At 38.2% G+C, this 17,702-nt stretch overlaps 1 protein-coding gene across 1 annotated transcript in view; it reads left to right on the top strand.

Moving 5' to 3' along the window:
- The window catches only part of LOC124162866 (DNA-dependent protein kinase catalytic subunit-like), a 299,017-nt gene that overhangs the window by 261,368 nt on the left and 19,947 nt on the right, over positions 1 to 17,702 (top strand). Inside the window, exons 54-55 of the mRNA XM_046539551.1 lie at positions 15,078 to 15,358; positions 15,469 to 15,630. Of these exons, the coding sequence (XP_046395507.1) occupies positions 15,078 to 15,358; positions 15,469 to 15,630 (443 nt within the window). The remainder of the gene's footprint in view (positions 1 to 15,077; positions 15,359 to 15,468; positions 15,631 to 17,702) is intronic.

Below are 17,702 nucleotides of genomic sequence, written 5' to 3'. Positions count from 1 at the left end.
TGATATTTCCTTCTAAGGATATACAAACACAACCTTCTTTTCTGCTGATTCTCATCACCTTGGTTTTATTTATGTTTAAGTTCATTCCAAATTCCCTCCCCACATCCATTATATCATCCATCACTTGTTGTAAATCTTCTTCACTTTCTGCCAGCACTGCCTGATCATCTGCATATTTAATTGTTTTTATTCTTTCTCCTCCTATTACAACTCCTCTAGCTTTTTCTAAAGCTTTCTCCATCATTTTTTCTGCATAAACATTGAAGAGCTCTGGAGAAAGGCAGCACCCTTGCCTCACTCCTCTTCCTATGCCAATTTCTTCTGTTTCATCATCTCCAATTTTTATAACTACTACCTGCCTACAATACATCTCCTTTATTAATCTCCTATCTTTCCAATCAATGCCAATGTCTTTCAAAATTTTCAATAACACATTCCAATTAACCTTATCAAATGCCTTTTCCCAATCAATAAAGCAAATGTACAAATCTCTATTCACTTCCATCATTCTTTCTCCTATCATCCTCAAGCATCCTATTGCATCACGAGTCCCTTTACCCTTTCTAAATCCAAATTGATCTTCTCCCATATTTTCTTTAATTCTTCCTTCGATTCTTTTTAATATAATCCTTGTAATTACTTTGGTAACATGGCATATAAGACTAATTGTCCTATAGTCTTTACATTCTTTGGCATTACATTTCTTTGGTATTGGTATTAGAATAGTTTTAAGTAGATCATCAGGCCAGCTCCCGGTATCATATATCCTATTGATTAAATTTGTTAATCGACTCATTGCACTGTTACCTAGGTTCTTTAATGCTTCTGATGGTATTCTATCGCATCCCATTGCTTTCCTTTCCTTGAGATCCTTGATTGCCTTTTCCACTTCTCTTCTCAGTATGTTTGGTCCTCTATTCACCTCTTCACATTCCCATTCCTCTTCCAGCTCCATCTGAGAATGATCATCTTTACTATCATATAGTTCTTTCACATATTCTTTCCATATGTTTTTGTTTTCCTCAACACCTGTTGTTATCTTTCCGTATTTATTTAACATTCCTTGTTTACTTATTTTCTTTGGCTCTCTTTTTGTGAACTTTTTAGCTGTTTTATACATTTCTTCAAATCTCCCTTGTTCTTCTAGGACTTCCATCTTTTCGCATTCTCTCTCCATCCACTCCTCTCTTGCCTTATCAGTTAATCTTCGTAGTTCATTGTTAAGTTTCCTATATTGCCCTTTTCCTTCTTCAGTGTGAACATTTTTCCACTTTCTCCTTTCCTCCATTTTATCTATCATGCTCTGAGTGATCCATTCCTTCCTATTTCTTTCCTTTTGTACAACACCAACTTCCTCTTCTAAGACTTCCCATATTACATCCCTAATGTTATTCCATTCCTCTGATACCTCATTACTTTGTCTTACATCTTCCAATTTTTTCTCAACATTTTTATTATATGCTTCATTCTTCTCATTTTTCAGCTTTATTACATCCCATTTCCTTATCAACCTCCCTTTCTTAACAAGCTTCAGTCGTGTTCTTATATCAGTAACTAGAAGATTGTGGTCAGAGTCAGCATCTGCTCCTGGGTAGGTTTTTGCCATTTTAACACTATTCTTAAATCTTTGATTGACAATAATAAAATCTATCTGATATCTTGAAATATCTCCAGGTGCTTTCCACGTGTACAACCTTCTTTTATGATTTTTAAACCAAGTATTTGCAATCCATAACTCCAAGCGCTCACAAAAATTTATCAATTTTTCTCCAACTATCCTAATAATATTAAGTGATGGTAAATGAAGACAGAACACATCGTTTTCTCTCGAATCACGGTCAAAATCGCACGATAGCACTCGCTTTCTTTTACTTATGGCTTTATTTTCTTGCAAGTGCCTACATACTACGCTCAGTTAATAAAAGAGGCGACCAGCGCAGCCTATAATCACTTGCTGACGGAAATATTTCAACTAACTTCACTCCCATCCATGGAGGCATAATTACTCGACCGTATTGCTACTTCCGCTTCTAAAATTAAAATATTTCAAGAATTTTCCGCAACTTGAAATAAATCAAATATAGTTTCGCAATTATTTTATTCCCATATTTCCCGGTGTAGCACTTTCTTACTACCGCCTTGGTAATTTTTTCGATGCTTTCGTGAACGATCATAGTTTAAAATTTATTGCGCTTAGCGACAGTCATATGTCTTGACTGCATATTTATGCTGCGAAATCTGACTATTCCATCAGGAGTCCGGGACGTCAATTTCTAGCAATACTGAATGAACATCAATCCATACGCGGCAGTGTTAGGTGAAGGAGGCAGCTAATTAGCTGATACGCGGTAGGGCAATGACATTTTTTACCGTCTCCGCCGCATTCTGAAGTAGTTTGCCCGGCATTCTCACCGGGAAATAACGTCCTCTCGCAGACCTAGCGTTTCTATGTGCCCTCGACAGAGTTTTTCTTCGGAACGCTATGTGCATTGTATTTTGGAGAGAGGGAATTCGACAAAATTTTCAAAATTACGCTCAATTTTTTGTCTATTTTTTGCGGTAGTCACGTGTTAATTCATTTATTTTATAATCTTTAACAAGTCACATGTTATAAGAATGATAAATCAATTCTAAAAGATATAATAAGGAGTATTTTCAATTACAGTGGAACCCCGATTTATCGTTCCCGCATTCATCATTTTCCCGCATTCATCGTTCGCCGCTCCTGGTCCCAAATTAAGTTCCATAAAGATAATGTAATTTTTTCCCGCATCTATCGTTCCCCGAAGTATCGTTTTCCCGCATTAATCGTTTAAAGATCGCGGTCCCGTCGAATAATTTTCCCGCATTCATTGTTTGATAAAAATGAGACGAAGTGTTTACAATGTGTTATTTATGGCTAATCACAACAGACACAGTTTGAATCTTCCCCAGGAGATTGAAATGCGATAGGGAGAAGCAGAGTGAAGTGGGATAGTTACATAAGCGCATTTCCCAAGATCCGGTATCCCCCCCCCCCCCCGGTTGAAGCTTTCTTCTTCTCCGAAAAAAAAGGTCCTAGCTCGAGCAGGGATCGTATTACGACGACCTTAGCTTCGAAAGAAAATATCAAGTTACTCGAGAACAAGAAACCTTTTTCACGCCTCCCCCTCTCTCGACCGCTAACTTTTTTTTAGCCGACTCGCTTCAAAGGTGGAGGTCAACTGCTGCATGAATCACCTATTAGCCCAAAAGGTATCTAAAAATGAATTTCGGCAATTGGTATTATACTTTTATTATATTGAGATATTAGTGATGTGCACGTAATTCAGTAAAGATTGATACCAGACACGACGTATTTCTAACGTTATTTAAGCATTTTAAGCAAGGAAATAGTTGGAATAGTACGATGGTGATTTCTGGCGAATACCGATATCCTCGCAGCTGATAGTGAGCTTCACGGAAGTTGATGCGATTTTTTTCGAAAACAATTACGAGTCTGGTTACAATTTACGAGTTATGCTACAAGTTTCACTTGTCTGAGTTGCTAACGAAGCGATGTCTTCTCAGGATATTTTGTTTCTCTCGACTAGCAATCTGAATTCATCTGCTCATCTAAGGCTACGCTACTTATTGTTAGAAATGAGTGGGTAAGTTGCCTTCTCTATAGGATAAAAAATTTAATTGCGCTGTCATATGGTCATGCTTCACCCTCTGCAGTAAGCTCTTGCCTACGCCGTACGCGATAGCATTAGTGCCGAACTTCACCTCGTACGAGTGGTTCCGTACTTTCCGGGGTGGGTTGACTTAAAACTAGCGAGTGTTTTCCGTGTGGGTTCAATGGAGTCCGGTTTCATTTTTATTAGTTTTATTCTTATTCGTCTTCGGACCATGGCCATTCCGAAGACACAAGTGAGAACTTTAAAAGATGGACTCAAAATAATTGATGATGAAGAAAAGAATCCGGGCTAGAATGCGTGAATATTGCAGAACGCCTCGGTATGTCCGGTAGCACATCACGGCAGGGGTGGGGGTAGAGCGAGATCCCAGGTGAAAACAAGAAGTGGGATGAAGCCGAGGATCAGGTGGGCGTGCCGCTGACGATTAACGCCACATTGCCTCAATCATATTAAAAATTTAATTGCTAGAAAGGAAGATTTCCAATAATAAACTATTTTTGGCCTTCTTGATCCATCTCATAACCAATCACTGCGACGGCGAAATCAGTTGTTTGAGGCATAACACGCACATTTCTCGCGTAAATACGTGTACTTGAAATGGCATTTGATGGATAAGAATTTTTACAGTGAAATAGCAGTGAAAATTCCGAGTGGAGTTCAAAAATTTTTTAGCAAGGCGGCTTGTTCCCTTAGGATATTAGAAAGAGAGATAATTCGAATCAACAATATGACCTAAGTGTTTCGATAAAGTAATAATAATCCTGTGATCAGCTGAAATCTCGTTTGAATCCATTAATGAATGTCATAATTCGCAAAAATCCAGCGGATCCTGGGACATAGGCAACCCGGACAACCATTCCCGCATTTATCGTTTTCCCGCATTCATCGTTCTTTTCATCCATCCCCCTGAAAAACGACAGATCGAGGTTCCACTGTATTTGCCATAAATATGAAAATTACTTAATTAATCATAGGCTGATGATGGATTCGAGAAATAAAAGAAGGCGACTGCTTGACATTACCACATAATTAACAATTTTCCTAGCCATCAACGAGGACAGGCAGAAGGCAGTGACCTTTGGAAAGCCATCATTCACCCTCACATCTATTTTAAACAACCGAGGAAAAACAGAAGAAACTGGCTAGGCTGCACAAATAAAAAAACTCCGGCAGTTAAATACGAGGATGAAGAAATTATGTTTAGAAATATAAAACTATTGTTCTTTCCTCCGAACACTATTAGTAAATTACAACCCTTAGACCAGGGAATTATTTCTTAGGTCAAAAGGCATTAACGAAAACAGCCAGTGATTTATTTACAGTGAAAATGACATTTAAAAGTGCTCGTGGAATTGAAAACATTATTTTGAAAGAGTTTGAAAAATTTTTTAAGCAAACCCATTGACTAATTTATTTTCTAAAAAGGCCTCTTGAAAAAGTTACTTTTACCTTTGTGTAACCATTAAATTGTAAATATATGTTCACTTATGCATACCTATATATTTAAATATATTAATAAAATGGCTTAAAAGACAGTAGCACCTTTCATTTCCCAAGGATATGAAAAAATGGTGCCTACCGCTAAAACCTCTCTATAGTGAACCTCCATACATCAAATTGCCCAAATTTTGGTCCCCTCCATTACGATGTAAAGAGGTTTTACTGTACTATAGTTTTGAAATGTTTTCTCTATTTTTTTTTCGATCTAAATAATTTTTCCGGTGTGTATTTCTCCATTTTTGTTTTCCCTCTAAATATCTACGGAAGTGGAACATCTTTGATATGTGAAAGCCATGTAATTGAAACGGTGAGTGTAGTAGTATTTCAACGTGTAATCAAGGAAGGTAATCGTCCTTCTTGTAGGGCCATCTTACAGTCTTATTGAAAACGAAGAAAGCATTTCTAGTGATGCATAATGCCAGGTAAATAGTAGGAATGTTTTAGTTAACCTCTCTTCGTCGTAAAATGTAAATAAAGCCAAACCAACTTGATTTATATTTCGATATACTTTTGATAGACGATACAAAACATAATATTTACGTCTAGAGATTGCCGTGTCAGAAAATAATGGCTCAATAACGAATCAACTATATGTAGCTCTCGTCTACCTTCAATATGACTGCAATATTCTTTATTTTCTTTTATTACTCAATAAACTTCATAAAACTGGCTGAGGAATTGATATGAATGAGAACTTCGTACGCAACACAACTAGAATTTTTTAAAACACCTATAATCGACGGATTGGCAATCCGCAATGCAAGAATTACGTATTTCATAAAATTATGGAAGTTGATTACCGATGATCGAGTTCATTTGAATATCTTTCCGATTAGTTAAACTAAAATTGAAAATATTTCACGCACAAATGCAAATACAACATCAAATACTGAATCTTTACATCATTGCCCTTCATTTTACTTGCAACCTTTCTCTTGGCAAAAGTTCGGTTTGGCATCAGTAAAAAGTTGACTAAAAACTCCTGCATGGGCTATGAAGAGCGTAATAAGTCCGTCCTCATGGGTGTACGTGGCCAGAAGTTCCTATAGTTTGCATGGGAAACGTGACCACCGGTGCGTCATGCGTTTCTAAGCTCTATGGGCGGCATTCCACCCATGATTCCGGGGATAGACCAGCCATGACCCACCGGTGGGTCATGCCGCCCTGAATGTGTTAATCGTGAAAAATAGATGTTGTCATTTTAAAATCTAAAAGTGTGAAATACTCCAGGAGTAATAATCTATCGATTTAGGCCATGAAAAAAATAGGAAACCATGCTATTGTTTTCAAAAATTGGCTTCTCTGCAGTCATTTAGCATCATCATTACAAAATTTCCCTTGAGAAACAGGCCGGCGGCTTAGTGCAAGAAATGCTAACAATTTGACTAAGGGGTTCAACCATGGGAATCATTGTTCAGGAATGCAAGTTTATGTTTCTTTTTAGTGAACGCATCATCAGTGTTGTTGTTTGTGAGTAAGTAAGATTATTAGGCTTCATTTTCTTGCCTCCAAATGAGTAATTGCAACTTGGAAACATATCAGAGCTAATTGAATAGGGTTTCACTCTCCCTTACTGTATGAAACTTCTTCACATGTGATACTTTTTTTGGCTGTTTACTGAAAGTATATACATAAGTGAGGTTCTTCTGTGTACAGTTGATGCCGAATTCTGATTAATCATGAAAATCAGCCAGAAACTGTATGCATTTGTGATGTTCGAATTGCATGTTTTGTGAAGCTAGCTTATGAATAAATTACCAAATACAGTCGGATCCGGATTGAAGGTCTTCGCATTTAACGTTTTTCCGCATTTAGCATTTATTTTTTTGGGTCCCGATTCATTCCCTATTAGGGAAATGTAAAAATTATCCGTATTTAGTGTTTCCGCATTTATGGTCGTAAAAATTTGTCCCGCTCAAGATTTTTTATGCCCGATTTAACGTTTTTTCATGACGGTTCATCCAAATCTTCGAATTTATGCTCATCAACAAGAACAGTCTCATGAAAGTTTACCAAGAGTCGATAGAATCTACTGGGGAACGCTTCTTCAACTGCTTTCTTCCGCGAGCCCAGCGGTGCGACCTTCAACTCGCAAGTTGGGTGATTTGTCTTCTCGTAACGTTTCGCTCCCCTTCTGATCCAAACACCAGGCACTTTTTGTATCAGATCCGATCTAATGGAGCAAGTCATCCCTTAATAACCTCGAACTACCTTATCCTTCACTTCTTGAACTTGACTTTGATGATACGTGACGACTGATGACATGAGTTATCCTCCGAGGGCCGCTACAATAATGGTTTTCTCGTAATGTTTTCAATTGATGGCTTATGCCCCTTTCAACTCTACTCCCTACGGGCAGTCGATTATTAGCCCAATATTTTTTCAGTCGGCTACTTTCTCTGTTAAAAAGAGGAGGCCCAATATCAATTGCGCAGTTCACTTGAAGATTCTTTCTATAATCCATTCCAAGGTCAGTTTCCACGGAGGAACAGCGAAAGAACAGAGGAAGTGTTTCCCCTGTCATGACCGTGAGTGAGAGCATTCTTTCCCTACGGAACAACATTATTTTACATCGTAATTTAGATATCCCGGAGCCGATTTATCGACATGCGGCTGGTTGATATCGCTGTCGATTCAAAAATATTTATCTGGTGCTAATTACTGTCAAAAGAGAATGACAATCGGAGTTTTGACGAACTATCTCGGTCCATGACTCTAAATAAATCGCTCATGCTAGAATAAATCACCGCATACTCACGGTAGAATAGATGAGCGCGGAAAAATACGAAAATCCGGCAGGTATCCCTTGGTGGTTGACTTCGACATCATAACCCTGACGAAATTGCCAAACTCCAGAGGCACTGACAATTTTTGGATGAAATCCAGTTCTGTTGAAGATTAAACCTTTTCACTTAACAGTTTAGCTAACCGTTATTCAAGGTCCAACCAAATTTTTTTAAAAGCTGCCGAGAAACAAGGCGAGTCGGAGTCAAGGTGATCAGCGCGCCGCGTAAGCAACTTCTCCCGGCTCCATTCGACCCGCATAAGGCTGCGGATATATGACAAGGCATCTGGTGTTATCATCGAGTTGAATCACCATACTAAAATAAGATTCTACTTTTTTGGATTACCTCGAAGTCCAAAATGTGCACATAGGAGGCTTTTTAAAGGCTCATAAATCCATCGTTTCGCCGAGGCAACAGAAAACGTCAAGTTGGCAAAATTCCAGAAAACCTCCCTTTTACTAGATATTCGGTAGTTGAGAATTCGGGATTAGCGATCTTCTGCTGTCCCTTTATTTCACTCATTCCTCATGATTTTTCGAGTACCTACTTACACCTTTTCTTATTATATTAGAAATGCTATAGTCACCTACATGTCACTTTTACAGAAAAAATTCTAAATTTCATCGAGACCACTGAAATATGCATAAAAATGGAATCACTAATGTCCATAATAATAATCTGTGTGGGAATGCTTTTAAGTTGATGTTTATTAGAATTTTCTTAAAATATTTCATTAAAACAATTGTCATCCTCTCATTACTTATTTTCACTAGGAACCCAATTTTTTTAACTGATTCCTGAAAAGTATTATCCAACCTTTATAGGGCCGAGAACATTTCATTAAAGAATTTTTTGCTGATTCAGCACCTTTTAGTTACTTAAAATAATATTTTTTATTCATAAAAAGCCATTCCAATCATTACAGACCCTAAAACCAGAAAAAAATGACAGGTCCTCATTTAGTGTTTTTCCGCATTTAGTGTTTTAAATTTTGTCCCCCCTGAAAAACCTTAAATCAGGATTCTACTGTACATTTATCAATAGGTGATTTCAGACTTAACTGTCTGATTTCCATACATTTATTATGTATTATTGATAAATTTTATTAACACGTTCCATGCGGGTGGCATCATAAGATGTCATGAATGTCTTCCATGGGTGGCGGGTGACATCATAAGATGTCATCAGTAGTACATCGTTTCATTATTTTTTTTCGTGCCAGGTTTTGATCCAGAATGTCTTTTTTCGACGCAATTTAGTAAATTAAGATTTCATCTTTTCAATGGTATTATCCGTTTCTGAATTCTTTTATATCCTCTACCTCTTATCTTTGTTTTTTTTTTCGCAATATTTTCAATATTTTGGGTCATGCTCTTCGTCACCTCATGTATTTTTTTTTTCTTTGTTATCATTGCGTGAAATTTGTGCATTGATATAACGACAGGCAGGGAGGAACTCATTGGTGTTTCACCTGGTCAATATAAGTTTCATGGTGGGTTTTTTTCCTCACTCCAAAATTGCTACATATCCTCGCTCCTCCACTCCAATGCAGCACACAATTACCGATCCTGTGTTTATAAAACGTTAGCAGCACATGATAATTTGAGCTTCCTCCGCAGGAGGTCTTACATTGTTTCTTATACCTCGCTCACCTTACCCCTTCCGTCCATTCGAATGAAGAGTCCATTTTACAAATTGTCTGGAAAATTCTCTGTTCCGGGACTTACTCCCGGAGGTTGAAACATTGTTTCATTACTACCCTCACTTCACACATGCTTCCTACAAATGTTAGTCGCGAATGGTGCTCTGTCCTACCACACGGCATTCTGATTCTGCACCTCAGCTCAAGAGTTCAGCTTACATACGTGCTGCCGTGAGATATTGTGTTTTCAACTGTAGGCGTTTGAAATGCACAGGAAGAAATGTATCTCCCATTCAGAAGATACCACCACAACCGTGCTCAATTCTGGTAAGTGTTCAACACTCATTCTTTCATGTTCAGTAGGATAAATATCTTAATAATGTATTTATATTTGTATAATAAGGAGCAGGAAATAGGAGAAAGAGAAAGTTGGAAGATGAAAATGGCAAGAAAACTGAAGCAGAAACAGGACCATCCGTCTCCGGTGTGTTTCAATATCTGCGAGTGCAGTTTGGAAAATTTATTCAATTTTAAACATCTTATTATTTTTTGCAATAGTTAAATAATTTTTTTAATCAATAGCTAGGATGTTCAAAGAATGATCCTTAGCGAGCCCTAACACAGAGATTGACCGAAGACGACTTGAGGAGGCTACTATCTGAGACAGATTCTTTGGGAGAAGATGAGGATTTATGGGAGGAAAGCGCGGAAGACTTCCATTCTGAAATCAGCGACAGCGAAGATGAGAGTGAGGATGAGGACCTTGGAGATTCTGAGCGTGACAGGACCAATATTTCTGCAACTGATTCTATCATTGAAACCATGGCACCAAACCCCTCAGCTACCGATAGATTTTGTGAAATGTGGAAAAATGAGCAGCCTGCTATCACATGGATGCCATTTACTGGTTGTCCCGGGTTGAAGGAATCCCCTGCTGGCAATCACCCACGCCTTTTTTTTGACCTCATAGCCAATGAGGCATTTTACGACCTCTTGGTTTCAGAAACCAACAGGCAGGCTGAGACCCTTCAATCGGCAAATGTATCGCCACATGCCACAATAGCCCACTGGAAACATATGTCGAGAGACGAATTTCAAAAGTTCCTTGGGTTATTGTTCCACATGGGAACAATTAGGCTTAATAGAATCCAGGATTATTGGAAAAAGGACGATTTATTCAATTTAACGTGCTTTTCACGGTACATGCCTCGGGATAGGTTTCTTGGCATTTTGCAAACGCTTCATTTCGCTGCAAATCCTACGGAAAATGAGCCTCTACCAGAGGACAAATTGTTCAAAATCAGGCCATTGATTAATCATTTTCAAGGTAGAATGCATGCCATTTATTCACCTGCTAAAGATTTATCGTTGGATGAATCAATGGTTTTATGGAGAGGCCGTCTGATTTTTCGACAGTACATGAAAGGAAAATGTCATAAATATGCCATTAAAATTTATTTGTTAACGGAATCATCCAGAATAGTAATTCGAATGCTGGTATACACTGGGTCTGCAGATAAGGAAGTAGGAGGTCAGGGGCACGTAAGAAATGTAGTACATAAACTACTTCAGTAGGGGCTTTCTCTAACTCGTTAACGTTTTGTTGTTAACGGGTTGTTAACGAAAGTCCTCTCTTGCAACGACACGCTCTTATCGAAAGTGTATTTCTGTATCTCACCTTAACGACAGCTCGTCGTTGCAAAACAAGACCACGGCTCGTCGATAGCAAACAATACACCGTCGGCGCCTGCGAGTGAGGCTAGAATTTTCAACCAATCACATGCCTAGATTTATTCGTTCGGTAGCATTAAGAAGCAGTGCCTAACTACGGTAACTAATAAACGATAAATAGTCACCATAAATAAACAAGAAGCTGCTAAAGAACGCACCGGTCGATTTGGAAAAGAATAATAAATGATGGAGAAAACTGATGAGTATCATTTTAGTAGTGGATTCATTTACTGTTTTTATAATGTGTCGTAATATATTTCCATGAAGAAAAAAATAAAATAAGGGGGAAATTAGTGTAAGTAAGCGTGTATATTCAAGTATTCAACAGTCGTCGATGGAAGAATATCGGCAACTTTTGGTGCATTATGTATCGTAATTTTCAAGTATAATTATCTTGAAGAGGACTTTGTCTGCTACTTACTCGTTCACCTACGCCTATAATAATTTTACTCTCGTGGTTATAGTAGTGACAAAATTATTTTTATTAGTATTATAACGATGTAAATTTCGGAGTGCATCTTCAGCCACGGCTTGTTTACATCGTTTGCCTTATTTCCGCTATAAGTCCACAACTTCCACAGTGGTAGTTATTCAATTAGAAAAACTTATTGACGCTTTCATCATATTTTGGGATGTTTGAAATCAATTCGTTGATAAAAAATACCGAGATTACGCGGATGTCATGGAAGGAATCATCGCGAGTGTTGTGATTGTGAACTCGTGTCACAAACTTAACGTTTTTTAGTGTCAATTTCTTGAATAAAGATTACGGAAGTGTTAATGTTGTTGGTGTTGTTGTTACTTATAATTATATTCTACGCAAAGCGAAGATAAACACAATAAAGTAAACATAGAAAAAAATGCGCATTTAAGGAAGTAATATAATATTTTCATAGTCACTCACCATGTTGAGGCATCGAATTACTGATTAAACTCACACAAAAGCAAAACGTAGCATAGGTTAATCGTTGGTAGCCACAATTAGGCATAGAAAATCACTGCAATCAGCAACTGCAAATGATATTAAAATAAGTGTATGCATGTACCCATCAAAACACAGGCATATTATTCGTTGGGACTTAGTTTAACAGCATTGCAAAAGTTAAAAGTGACGACTAATGAGTTCTGAGTAAAAGAGGGAAACCGTTATTTTTTTCGCGAACGGTGGCTTTAGCCAGCCAAAAAAGGTATCAAAGATCTGTCAGTGTTAGGGCCATATCGGGGGTTATTCAAACGGTTGTTCCGAATTAAAAGTCCTTCGAAAATTAGGATTCTGAGTATTCCTAAGTCGTTCTCTCTGCACTAGATGCTTGATTATATTTGCTCTATCCTCAAGAGTGATTAGCTTCCTACCTAAAAAGTGAAGTCCCATCAATCGAGCCGAAAGAAACTACCGACTAAAAATAATCTAAGCACCAAAATTGGAATGTGTAAATATTATTTTCACACCAATTTTTACAAGGTTAATAACTTTCTCAAATCTACTTCAAACAGCACGTTTACTCCCCCGCAAAAACTAATGTCTCTGTTGCCACTATTTATACTAATTGATTACAGCAAAACGTTTTAAAGCTTTCCATCTCCTTCGCAAAAGTGTTCCTACAATTTTTCAAGTGAATATACCTTTATCGCTTTGTTGTAGCAGAATTAAAACTTTAAAACCGATACCGAAAAACATTATAGCGGGCGTCGATAAGCTTAAGACGTGCTCTCAAGCACCCGGATAAGGTATCGACAATTTTCGTTAGTGCTACCGAGAAAATATCGTTAAGCAAGCGTAGAGAAAACCAATTGTCGTTAGTTAAGATTTTCGATAAGCTAACGACGTAGCAACGTCGATAAGACTTGCTATCGAGTTAGAGAAAGCCCCTACAGGGCCGAAAGGGTTTTGGCCATTCTGTTTATTTAGATAATTACTACAGCAGTGTGCAATTGTCTAGAGAACTTCTGGGAAAGGAAATATATTGCACAGGTACATTGCAGGTAAACAGAGCAGGGAATCCCAAGGAAATTGTGTCCCAAAAAATTAAGAAGGGTGAAATAGTAAAGCAGTGGAGTCATGATGGCATCTGCGTCTTGAAATGGAGGGACAAATGGGGCGTTTTGGTCATCACCTCCGAGTATGGGAGCCAGTTGCTTGAGGTCCCTAACAGAATAGGAATAGTGAAATTAAAACCGGAGGCGATAGTTATGTAAAACAAATTTATGAGAGGCATTGATCACGGCGACCAAATGCTAGCATATTACCCCTGTGAGCATAAATCGGTCAAGTGGTATAAGAAATTAGGAATACACATCTTTCAGTTGATCATTATAAATAGTTATGTATTGTATCAAAAATAGTGGACACAAAAAAACACTGTACGAGTTCTGCATAGAGCTAGTACGATCCCTGGTAGAAGCACAAACAGGCCCTACCTCACGTCCATCCACACCGAAGCCCCCCGAATCTCATTTTTCCACTTTCTTTCCTGCCAATGGGGGGAATAGACGGAAACAAAAGCGATGCCGCGTTTGTCACACCAAAGGAGTCAGGAAGACCGTTACCACTTTCTGCCCAGATTGTCCGGATGAGCCTGGATTATGTCTTCGTCCCTGCTTCATTGAATATCATGGGAAGATGCCAGAGAAATAATGAATATGTATTTTTAAGTGTAATGAAAAAGTTAATCTTTATTTTGTATGCTATATATTTTGATAAGTGCTATATTTATTTTTACAACAATGTATTTTACTTTAAACTAAAACAAAACATTAAAAATGTATAATAGCAATGGTTTACTTTCAAAAAAGCATTGTAGTGGTCATGCAGAGAAAGCCTGCAGCAAATTGTTGGAATCAAAAAAATTGAAGAAAAACGTGTATTCTTCTTCATCAACTTATATTGCTTCCTAGCTAAGGCTTCCTCGGAGTATTACATACTTTGGAAGGACCTAGCCAATTGGGTTCTCTACTGTGAATTGCCAAATGTCCGGGAAAAATGTAAGTTTGCTGTAGAGAACCCAATAGACCATTGCCCGGACCATTGCAGTGTTTCTAATCATTTGTTTTGTTTTCGATATGCAGGAAGCTAAAAATACTTCACAAAATATTGCAGTTTAACTGTCAAAATTATATCCAGTACTTATTATTATTTAATGTTAGCAACTAAAATTGAAATGAACTTTAGAATAAGAAGGGGTTTGTTGCAATTTGAAAAATAGAATTTGCTGGTATTGGTGTATTGCCGGTTGCACACATACATTGTTTCGCCATGGCGGACGACATCTTAAGATGTCACGAAAAAAAAGTTTAAAAAGAAATATTTCCCGTATGTTATCGGCAACTTTCGATATCAAGGTAATCATTATAAACCGAAATATATTGGAAATTAAAATAAAAAAATTCCGTCACCCGGAACACCCAAGATTTTTCGGCCGCATGGAATGTGTTAATTTACTATTAGTTATCCTTGGAAGAAATCCTCTACAATGAATCAATACTTAATTTTTTCCTCCACTCACTGTTTTCTGCGTTAATAGAGCTATAAATGAAATAATTAAGTCATATTAAGGGAATTCTATGGGAAATAATAAGCCTTGTGCATCCTTGCAGTACAATACGATAATTGTGCTGTTTTTGTGTCTGATATTGTTTTCTTTTGGAGATTGCATGGGAGGAGGGTGAATTTCTTAGCAGGTAATAATAATCTGCAAAGCAGATCTCTGTTTGGGATGTTCACTGTTATTAACTTTTTCTGTCTCCTTTCTATGCCAACAGGCGCTCGCTACTGAAACTCAGCCTCTCTCTTGATGGCTTCTGGTCTCTTCGTAATGCTTTTGCAACCAGTCATGCAGTCCTCTGCATTGCGCATTGGTTGCTGGGAATTGGTGACAGGCACTTGGCAAACACATTATTTTCCATGGCGAGTGGCAACGTCATTGGCATTGACTTTGGGTACTCGTTTGGCACTTCCACGCAGTTCTTGCCTGTGCCCGAGTTAATACCTTTCAGGATGACGCCTCAAATAATGGGTCTTATGCAGCCCATGGGAGAAGTTGGTGAGCCCATCTTTTTATTAGAATTTCAGTTATTGTGTCATAATTTTGAAAAAGTGCATCTGAGTATTTCTCTCTTGTTTCAACTATGCTTTCCAATAATTTTTTTCTAGGGTTAATAAAAGAGTCCATGATCCATGCCTTAAGAAGTTTTCAAGAGAACTATGAAATTTTGCTTGCAACAGTGGATGTGTTTGTGAAAGAACCATCTGTGGACTGGCTAGATCAGGCTCGAAAGAAATCCAAAAAGGAAGGAGTGCCAGCCTCCAAATTAGGTACACCCAGTTTAAATGTTTATGCATTAGAGAAATTTCATTGAAATTATTACTTATTGTTATTATTATGTATTAGAGTATTTAGAGAAAACCGTGTTGAAAGACCACTAAACTGCTGTGGACTGGGAAGTCATCTATGATGGATGGCTCTCTAGCACTTGTGTACTAGCAACTCAGAATTCAAGCTGAGCCAAGTTGAAGAATTAAGACTGTCCTGACTTGAGAACACTTTCGAAATTCTTGTTGAGGTGGCAGTACTTAATACAGGAACTGTGTATATGGCATGCTTTAATGCCATGGAATACCTATGGCCGGTAACTCTTTAAAATTTAATTGTTCAATTGGTCTTTTTACCAATTTCTCCCAATGATGTACGCTGCTTTTGTCTGATTGTGTGGGAGAAAAGAGAATACTAACGTTGATCAATTTAAGTGTGCTGGGACTAGCCGCGGCGATAACTTTGCGGAGTCACCCATCGCAATGCACAAATTGCACAAAAATTCCACGGAGGAGGAATCATTTGTCTCGACTATGATTCAAGCCCAGAGCCCCCAATTTCCGGTTGAATTTCCATGGAGGGTAATGATGCCTCAGTAGCGTAACTGGCTAAGGCACTCCACTGGAATAACTTGCCCTGATACCCACTGGAATAACTTACCCTGATTACCCCTATTTTGGCAGTTTTCGCGAAATCGTGTGACAAATTAAGGGTGTTGGTATTTAGGCGCCTCTCGCTAACAAATTATTTAAAATTTTTTGAAATATTTTTTCCTTATCTTTGTATACCCGAGGGTCATCGAAATCCAGTTGACGATTTTGAAATTAAAAAAAAAAAAATATTTGGGACAGCCTAGTGGTGGGTGTGTGGGGAGGTTAAGGGGGATTGGGCAGCGGCGTCAAGGCCAGTAGGAATGGGAGGGGAGGCGGATGGGGGGGAGGAAGGGTGGAGTGGTCAGGGTTCATTCAGTGGTCAGAGGAGAAGGTCAATTTATCAATGATTTCTATACATGAGTTAATGGTGAAAGCATTGATGAGGCTGTTGAATCTTTTTCTTCTTTTAGTCCCAGCATAATTAGCAGTATGTATGTATTCAGTTATTAAAGCTTTAACTCGGCCATTACCTCTTTCAGTTACACAAGTGCTTGTGACAATAGAAATACATAGTGGTAAAGGCCAAGGGAGTGTGTTGTGGGTGCATCTTAGAGAACATAGAAATTTCAAGAGCATCAACGCGAAACCAGAGTGTGTTAAACTGGAACAGGGTCAATACAATTTCTCATTTGTGAAGAGGCCACTGAAAATGGTACAATAGTTGCTATGCACGGTATTTCAAGCAACCACTCCAGACTTCAAAACAGCTGACCAGAGACTGCCTCTAATGTCCATGTCATTGGTTTTTATCAGTAAGAGGAAATGCGACATTCCTGCTGGCTGGCCGCTGTCGATCTGTATGTCTCTTTTATGCAAATCCCATGGACAAGTTTCCTATCATTTCTTCTTTGCACCAGGGAAAGAATGTTCACTGTTGCAGTTTTCCATTCATAGAGAATGTTCATAGAGGTGCTGTTCATAGAGGTATCGTAGAACTGCCGTAGAAGGTGTCCTTTTCAAAGTTTTCTATGGACAGGTTCTCCACTATTGGCAAAAGTGGCAAACCCATTGCTGCATTGATTTTGTTCGTAATATCATGGGAATCACAAATTTCGAAGGCAGAATTCTACTAGGTTAGGTGTGGGTTTTTTGGAAGCACCTTTGTTTTAAGTCCTTGATGACCACATCTCCTTGGCAATCGGGAAATTAGTAAATAATGACTCCGCATCAAAACTGACCACTCTATAAATCATTATTTGGCTCTCTGCCTTGACCATCTCAAGCAACTCATTCGCAAAGAAGCACATTAACCTTTTCCCTACTGTACACGTATATATACGTGTGGACGTTTCCTGACCCGGGAGACGACGGGCGTATATGTACGTGTGAGATTTTCCCAGCCAGGAGGACGAAAGCCGTATATATACGTTTTCTAGCTCTCTTCCTTTTAAGGCGGTTGTGGGTTTACGTCGTCTTTGTCT

The sequence above is a fragment of the Ischnura elegans genome, chromosome 7, assembly GCF_921293095.1.
Source record: "Ischnura elegans chromosome 7, ioIscEleg1.1, whole genome shotgun sequence".
Lineage (NCBI taxonomy): Eukaryota > Metazoa > Arthropoda > Insecta > Odonata > Coenagrionidae > Ischnura > Ischnura elegans.
Note: the sequence above shows the minus strand (reverse complement) of the source record. Positions and strands in the feature narration are given on the sequence as shown.